The 8,951-nt window shown below is 38.8% G+C and overlaps 1 protein-coding gene across 3 annotated transcripts; it reads left to right on the forward strand.

Annotated features, from left to right (window-relative positions):
- The first annotated feature begins 236 nt into the window (after nt 1–236).
- LOC106081931 (pre-mRNA splicing regulator USH1G) lies at nt 237–8,568 on the forward strand. 3 transcript variants are annotated; one of them, XM_059369310.1, is made up of 6 exons: nt 237–319; nt 1,194–2,032; nt 6,689–6,832; nt 6,907–7,128; nt 7,189–8,157; nt 8,219–8,568. In XM_059369310.1, the coding sequence occupies exons 2-6, from the start codon at nt 2,010–2,012 to the stop codon at nt 8,382–8,384; spliced, it is 1,524 nt and encodes a 507-aa protein (XP_059225293.1). In that variant the 5' UTR covers nt 237–319; nt 1,194–2,009; the 3' UTR covers nt 8,385–8,568. The 3 variants fall into 3 exon arrangements, with proteins under 3 accessions (XP_059225293.1, XP_013099658.2, XP_059225292.1); XM_013244204.2 differs by having other exon boundaries at nt 244–403; XM_059369309.1 differs by having other exon boundaries at nt 244–394.
- Nucleotides 8,569–8,951: the final 383 nt, after the last annotated feature.

Here is an 8,951-nt window from a genome sequence, read left to right on the forward strand (position 1 = left end):
CATAATGTGGAAAAACAAAGCCAAATTCTAATAATTTGTACATTTACAATTTCACTCACCAATCTTCACTGCGTAAATGGAGCACACATACTCCAAGTGTCGAGAGAACTAAATGAAGTTCACTCTCCAGCTCTCTGCCATTTATGTTACCATGCCTATGGCCCAAACAAATGTGGCTAAAACTGTCTTTGTAAGCCACAGTTGGAGTTAGTCGCGTTATTTCACTCTCCATCATAGCAACAACGGATCGGAAAATCGAATTCAGTTTTGACTTGTGTTTAGATTCCTTGTCCCATCGCAATTCGTTTACTCTCTGAAGGTGTGCGAGTGTGTGTTTTGAACCTCCTGTCCTGATGTGATTAGGGCGATACTAGTTTGGCAACCAACAAAACAAGTGATTATTGTAAAAAAAATCAAAGATTTCCATGAAAATATTACAACAACAAAAATAAAGCTCCTCTGGAGTTTCTATTTTTGGCCCTTTGAACTTGTCGCATTGCAAAATCACTACGGTGATTCCAGAAACAACAATCAAGCGCTGCAGATAAATGAAGTTCATGTTTGTTATTTCTTTGGCTTAGAGAGACCTTACTACGGTTGAGTGAGAAAGTAGAACCGAGTCCGTGTTATGTCCAAATGTTAATGGCATTGGCGTAGTAATAAAATTTGGAAAGGGCGTAGGGAAGGCACTCAATTTCAAAAATGTCAATAAAATATTTCGATAATATTGATGTTTTAATTACATTTTCTCAAATATTATTTTCACGCGATATAATAAGTTTATATAAAAAAGTTTCCAAATAAAATTTTCGTAAAATTTAAATTGAAATTTTCTTAAATTTAGATTTTTAGAAGATCTAGACAAAAAATGATATTCATAGAAAATATCGTTGAAGTTTGGTATTCCACATTTAAATTAGGGTATTCCATAAAAACATTTCATTAACATTTTTAAGTTCAGAAACAAGATTGTTCATACAACAATTTAATAATAAGTATTTGATGATCATAGTGCATACCTATAAGTATGTCTTAATATAATCTGTTAAAAAATTCATTATCTTATTATCGTGGAACATTAGTCTACATGTTGAAATATTGCCTAAAATTTGATTTTGACAAATTTTTTGTTCAAGTTACGCAGTTTTCAGTTCTAAATACATATGTATCTACATTTTTATTAAATTTTTTAGTTAAAAACTTTTATTACTACGCCAATGGGGAACAAGTAACATGCCCCACAGGTGGGGAGTAGTAATCAACAAAACAAAAAATAAACATCGTACGGTTGAATGAGCATTGAAATGTGGCAGCGAAAAGCAAGCGCAACAATAACAACATTAAGAACTGCTAAAACCATCTGCATGTCCATCGCAACAGCATTGTAGTTTAAAATTTGAATGTAATCAATGTGCGCTGGAGACGGATCAAATGGTGTGGTGGTGTGAGTTTATATATGTGGAACGAACAATTTAATGAAGCACGTGAAAATTAATGAGGTTGTGCGCAAGACTTTTGCTGTTTTCCCCATTGTGAACAACTCTAAGCCAAGACAATACCAGAGAAGAATTGAGCGATAGCTTGGCGTTGTTGTAGCGGCAGCAACAATTTAGCCCCCCCCACATGCAATGTACAACATTCATGGTTTACATACCAACAACATTCGTTTACTAATGTCCATGTATGCGGACCTGAACTGTAATCGGGTCAGTGATAAAAACCAAAAACTCTTCACGAAGAACAACAACGAAGTTAACAACTTAAAAAAAAACTTCGAATTAGAACGTGCTATGCGTGCTTTGAATAATTCTCCGAACTTGTTTGGCTAAATACTCTCACTTGCGAGCGCGCTCTCTCCATCTCTATAAACAGTGTGTGTCTGTGTGTGTTTGTTTACCAAAATATTGCATCTTTTATGGTTCTATCAGCCGTTGACAGTTATTTCCAAAGGCGAAAGTGTTTTGTGGTACCATTTATCGAAAAGGCTTGTGTTCTCGTCTTCGGCCAGAATGTCATCCGAGCGCTTCCACAAGTTAGTATTTGAAATCTGATAATGGTTTTTTTTTGTTTCATTATTTATCTTATCTTAGAAAAAATTAACTTCTTTGAAGATGACTGTGACAATTAATAAAGATGTTTTTTACACCATTTCCAGTTGCAAAAATAAAATTAAATTTAATTAGAATTTAAATTAAATATCGAAAACTGAAAGTCTCCAAGTTAGCATGTGTTAATAGGCTTGGGAGGCCCAGTGCATTTAGTATTGTAAATATCGCAAACAAAGATCCCAGAAATACGAATTCGAGGACCAGTTTTGGGAATCATATCGTTTAGAGCATAGGGAAAATTCGATTTCTGTAGTACATTTCCTAACTATTGTTATGGTGGGAGATACGGATATATATGACTTTCTTTTACCTAACGGAACAACAATATAATCGTGAGAACCAGTTTGGAACTTTAAACTCCGATTTCCGTGGTGTTCGTCGTTAAGCCTAATATTGACTTCGACTTTTCGCCCGAACAACTGTCAAAACGCATTATAAACCAGTAAGGAAAGGCAAAAGTCGGGCGGAGCCGACTATGTAATACCCTATACCACCCAGCATTCATGCTACTTTAAATGCATGGAACCTATGTTGAAACATGATCAGATTTTATTTTTGCATTTCTATTGATATATTGAATAGAATCTTGTAAGATTTTCTTACGATAGGAACTTAATTGTAGCTACTTAATGGCCATATTATACAAAAACATATATATGGGTGCTTTATATATCTAATTCTGAACGGACTTTGATTAAATTTGGCACACATCAAATATAACACCTCACTCAAAATTTTATAAAAATCAAGCCAAAATTGTGGCTTCTAAAGCCTTATAAGGCCATATCGGATGATATATATATATATTCAAAGCTATATCTAAATCTGAACCGATTTTTATGAAACTTTGCACACATATTGCAAGGTCAAATAAAACATCTCATGCAAAATTTTGTAAAGATCGGACTAAAATTGTGGCCTCTATAGCCTTCCAAGACCATATCGGATGAAAGATATATATGGGAGCTATATCTAAATCTGAACCGACTTTTATGAATCTTTGCACACATATTACAACGTCAAATAAAACATCTCATGTACAATTTTGTAAAGATGGGACTAAAATTGTGGCTTCTATAGCCTTCAAAGGCCACATCGGATGAAAGATATACATGGGAGCTATATCTAAATCTGAACCAATTTTAATGAAATTTGGTACACGTATTGGGACGTCAAATGAAACACCTCATGCAAAATTTTATAAAGATCGGACCAACTTTGTGGCTTCTACAGTCTTAATAGGACATATCGGATGATAGATATATATGGGAGCTATATCTAAATCTGAAGCGATTTTGTTCAAAACCAATAGCGTTCGTCCTAGTACCAAAAAACTGACTAGTGCAAAATTTTGTAACAGTCGGACATCAAATGCGACATGTACCTTGATATCAAGAATACACCGACAGACAGACAGACGGACATAGCTAAATCGAATCAGGAAGTGATTCTAAGCCAATCGGTATACTTATCAATGGGTCTAGCTTTTCTCCTTCTTAGCGTTGCAAACAAATGCACAAAGTTATAATACCCTGTACCACAGTGGTGGTGTAGGGTATTAAAACTGGCGACGAAGAAAATGCTAACACATTCCGTAGAAGTGTTACTGAGTTCTATAAATGCCAATGTAATTAAATGCTCACAAAATGGGTACCAATCAACTCTGTTTCAATGATGTTGTCTTTGTTGTGTGTTGTTGTTTGAGTTCTGGCAATGAATAGAGTCCGTCGGATTTCGCAATAATTTAATAGGCCTTTTCGCTGCAAATGAAGTCAGTATTAGGCTTTATCACGAAAAGCTTAGGTGAGCAGTGATGCCAACAATCTACCAACATTATAAAAAAGGTAAAATTTTGTTTAAAAAAGCGTAAAAGAGCACTAACTTTTTGGAAAATTTGACAAAAGGTACATAATTTTAACGAAAAATTTTGCAATCGCAAAATTACAGCGGATATACGAAGTGATGCAAATAATGGGACGTCGCCATCGAATGTCTTCGATTGATCGTTTAGATCTTGATTTGGTTAACCCATAAGAACGTCTAGGTTCAAATCCCGGGTAGAGCCTCAGAAAATATTTTCAGTGGTTGTTTTTTTCCTCTCATTAATGCTGGCCGCATTTGTGATATTATCAGCCATTTAAGACTTTTCTACGGAGAGGTGTGGTTAAGCAGCACGCCGTTCGGACTCTGCAAGAAGTGATCCCTGCTGATTGGCCTCAAAATTTAATCGGACTTTATTTATAGATATGGGAGAAGTTTCTGCTATTCCTATGGGAATAGGGGAGTCTTCTCTCAGCATTGCTTTTTTTCGTTGGCACAAGGGTTTTTGGTGGGCAAAAAAGGACCAAATCTTGTGTGAAAAGCACTATGTTCGCATCCCTACAGGCGAGGTCTAGCAGGCGTGTCCACAGGTTGTGGATGGTGGATATCATGACATAATTACCAGATAGTGTACCGTAAACAGCTGAGTACAATTTTTTCTTGAGAAGCACACTATCTGTCAACGAGTTTTGGTTGTGTGTGTGTTATACCAAAGTTAAGAGCCATAAAACACACAAACAACGAAAAATGGCGTGACCGACAACATATTCAAAATCAGTGTTGCACTAATCACTAATTATGAGAGATAGTGCACTCAATATTTTGTTGTTGGGCAACTCCCACTACCTGTTAATGAATATATCTTGGTGGATATCAAGTGGAGTCTCAGTGAGAGAACGGGCGACACCGGCTTTTTCTAAAATACTGAGTGCCTATGATGCTCGATATGACAAGGCGAGTTATTGGAGCCTATAAATTATCAATGGCCATCACGTTCCAGCGCCAACCGGTCTTATGGACCGGAACGAGCTTGCTAACTTATTGGAGCTTGAAGAGGATCCTACCTGCTATGTAAATTTGTAGTTTCAAGAACAATGTAATAATCGTCTCGTATTTTCCCGAAAATTTATCAGCAGAACTGGTTTAAACCATTAGTCTCAGTAACCAGTCCAGAACAATTTGAAGTCTAGTAAGGGACTAATTGTCGTTGAGAAAGTCGCATGGTAACTGCATGGATGTCAGGACATCCTAATAGTCTTTATAAGGCCTATGCCATTAGAATCCTGGTTGTTAGTCCTGACATTTGCTCCTGGTAAAATACCAACCACTTGTTTTTATCGTGTGCTTCAGCCTTCAGCCTGCGGCAGACTTACATATAAGCTGTTCGAGTTGAACCTGGTAACTGTGAGGCTGCTATAGGGAGAGTATATGTGAGTGCAAGTGGGAAAGTTTTCTATAACCAAAGCTTCTTTACAAGGGTCTGAGAACATTCTAAGTTGTGTTGTGAAATTTACACCCATGTTCTTCGCTCTAATTTTAGAGCCTGCTGGATTAAACTTCAGAGATAAGTAGATGCAACTAACCTTTTTAGGTTTCTTATAGATTTTTTCTTCCAACGCTCTGAAATATTTTCGGGCAAAGTACCAGCTCGGTAAGGTACCAGTTTAGTGTCTTCCAACCAGGTGCAAAATTGTATTTTTTGCAAATTAGCGATGCGCATTCCATTAAGAAATAGAGGGGATACGTCTCACATATCGACTCAAATTTCGGCTCAATAGTAAGGGTCCTACCGAGACCTAACGGCATGCGGGAAAGCGACAACACTTTCAGACAAAATCAAGAAGGTCTGAAGAATTCACAAATGACCCCGAAGTTAGTGAGAGGTTAATCAAGCCTTCCTTCCAACTAGGTCCGATGACTCATAAAACAATGAGGCGAAAAGAGCGAGATCACCTTTATACCCTGGCATAACCATGGTTATTTATGTGTCTAAGGTTTAAGTGCTCCTCAAGATCAGTAAACAACGGTAGGTGTACTGAACAGACGTGGGGTCTTTACAAGGGTCTGAGAACATTCTAAGTTGTGTTGTGAAATTTACACCCATGTTCTTCGCTCTAATTTTAGAGCCTGCTGGATTAAACTTCAGAGATTCAGAGTTCAGAGTGCATCTACTTGCAACTAACCTTTTTAGGTTTCTTATAGATTTTTTCTTCCAACGCTCTGAAATATTTTCGGGCAAAGTACCAGCTCGGTAAGGTACCAGTTTAGTGTCTTCCAACCAGGTGCAAAATTGTATTTCTTGCAAATTAGCGATGCGCATTCCATTAAGAAATAGAGGGGATACGTCTCACATATCAATGACTGTTTTTCGACTCAAATTTCGGCTCAATAGTAAGGGTCCTACCGAGACCTAACGGCGTGCGGGAAAGCGACAACACTTTCAGACAAAATCAAGAAGGCCTGAAGAATTCACAAATGACCCCGAAGTTAGTGAGAGGTTAATCAAGCCTTCCTTCCAACTAGGTCCGATGACTCATAAAACAATGAGGCGAAAAGAGCGAGATCACCTTTATACCCTGCCATAACCATGGTTATTTATGTGTCTAAGGTTTAAGTGCTCCTCAAGATCAGTCAACAACGGTAGGTGTACTGAACAGACGTGGTTGGTTGGGACTGTTGAAATACTAGACGGTGGAAATCGTAAAAGGTGAACCAATTTAAAATATATTTTTTTTCTTTGTCCAATTGCATCATTTAAGGGCCGCTAAGGATGGGCTTTTGGAAGTGTTGAAGGAGGCTACGAGAAAGGATGCAAACTCAAAGGATGATGATTCGATGACACCCGTCTTGTGGGCTGCCTTTGAAGGACATTTGGAGGCATTGCGTCTGTTGTGCGGAAGGGGGTAAGATGTAATTTTAAAATTTGAGTTGAGTTTTTTAATCTCTTTCTTCTTATCGCATCAACGTTCCAATGTAGAGGTGACCCCGATAAATGTGATCAATTTGGCAATACCGCTCTACATTTGGCTGCCGCCAAGGGTCAACTTCGATGTGTGGATTTTCTGGTGAAATTTGGTGTTAACATCTATGCCTTGGATATTGATAAGCATAGTGCCAAAGATTTGGCAGCCATCAATAATCGTGATGAAATTCTAAGATATTTAGATGCGGCCACCGCATCATTTGAGGCCACAGACAGGTTGGTAACCAAGAGATCTTTAAAAGATCTTTAAAATTTAAAACTTTCTTATGCTTACAGAAAAAAGGCCAAAGCTATGAAGGAATTGGCCGAAAAGAATTGTGAAAAACGCATCAAGGAGTACATGAAACGACAACAGAAACAAGACCAAGATCAACAGAAAGAAACCAAAAGTCACCCAGCAAATGCTGCGAATGGAAAATCCGGTAAAATGCTATCCACCCTGAAGCAAAAGATCTGGTCCAGTCAAGGAAATTTACACAAAATATCGAAAGAAAATTCCCCTTCCGCCAGCAGCGCGGGTGTAAAATTCAGTGAATTGGTTCAGACGGGTAGCACCGGTGGTAGTAGTGTTGGTGGCGGCTCAGTGGCCAGTCGCAAAGGACATACGTGTTCCAAAGCGAAAACATTTGGCCAGGATTCAGGTTTCAAAATTGGCGAAATGGAACCGGATGGTCGCAGAACCATAACTTCATTGAGTGGGGTTCAAAGAGATTCTGAGGTCTTGTATGTGGGTACTTTTAGTTCCAACGAAGAGAATTGCAAACGTGGCAAAATAAATGGTCTCTTTGAGAACGATGAGGGAGGAAACTCGGAAACGGAAACGTCAAATCAAAAATCGGCCTTTGGCACTTTATCTCGTTCATTTTCGCAACCGGATATTTTAGGTGACAATGAGGCCAGCGATACGCTTAGACCAGAAATAAATATGCAAAGGCCTTCGGGCTTGTTTGATAGGCCTATGTTGGGAAGCATAGCTTTTCGGCGCTCTGTCACGGCTGCTCTGAGTCAACTGAATACCGATGTCTACAGCGGCCTGGAGGAGAACACGAATAATACCCAACCTTCAACGCGCAGCAGTTCGATGTGCTCCAAAGCGCGTTCGGCCAAGCAGAGATCATTTTTGAATCTAACCGATTCGGACTCGGATGGGGCCGATGGATTCAGCGATGATGATGATCAAGATGTGGCAGGTGGTCCAATTCAAAGATTCCTTACCGTATGGGGTTTAGAGGAATATTTGCACATGTAAGTTACCAACCACCGATTGAAGAGGGATTTTGTAAACAAAATGCTTTCTCAATTACAGATTCCAAAAACAGCAAATTGACTTGGATACTTTGCTGTTGCTTACCGAAGCTGATCTGAAGTCATTGGGTCTACCCTTGGGACCATTTCGTAAACTTAGTTTTGCTATCCAGGAACGTAAGAATGCCCTCAGTAATCCGGGACCTATACGAGATTCTCATCTATAGAAAAACTTTGATTGATCCGAGTCGTCCCGTTAGTACAGTATTGGTGCTCCAACACAATTCACAATCAACGAGGGAGACATTCGTCCAAAAGCGTCCTACTTATTGGTTGTTTCTTTTTACTAATTTCTAAGTGTGTATTTTATTTTTAAAAACATATTAAATAGCAGAGATTGAAAATCTTAAAGCAACTAAGTATTAATGGGGCTACTTGCTGTTTGTGGTCATTATTTGGTACCAAAATTTAAGAAAAATCCTACCGACCAAAACTTACCAAATGTTCCACAAGCCAAAAATGCGGTATATGTTTTGGAACTGATCGCCGCGGGAACATGGCCACCATGTTGGTTACTGAAAGGCGCCAATAACTCGCCTTGTCATATCCAGCATCATAGACACTCAGTATTTGCGCAATAGCCGGTGCCACCCGACTTCTCACTGAGACTCTCCGCTTGATACCGCTGATTGTCCGCGACTGCCATTGCAGCTACTCCGCATTCCACTATCCGCAACCTGTGGACGCACCCAGAAGCTCACAGCCTAGCTTCTCGTGACAGCAATGAACACCAC

The sequence above is a fragment of the Stomoxys calcitrans genome, chromosome 5, assembly GCF_963082655.1.
Source record: "Stomoxys calcitrans chromosome 5, idStoCalc2.1, whole genome shotgun sequence".
NCBI classification, from domain to species: domain Eukaryota; kingdom Metazoa; phylum Arthropoda; class Insecta; order Diptera; family Muscidae; genus Stomoxys; species Stomoxys calcitrans.

Excerpts from the sequence above, each read along its gene's own strand:
- LOC106081931 (XM_059369310.1), top strand. The coding sequence starts at position 2,010 with ATGTCATCCGAGCGCTTCCACAA. Across the intron at positions 7,129-7,188 it reads TCATTTGAGGCCACAGACAG|AAAAAAGGCCAAAGCTATGA; the intron begins GTTGGTAACCAA and ends TTATGCTTACAG. Across the intron at positions 8,158-8,218 it reads TTAGAGGAATATTTGCACAT|ATTCCAAAAACAGCAAATTG; the intron begins GTAAGTTACCAA and ends TCTCAATTACAG.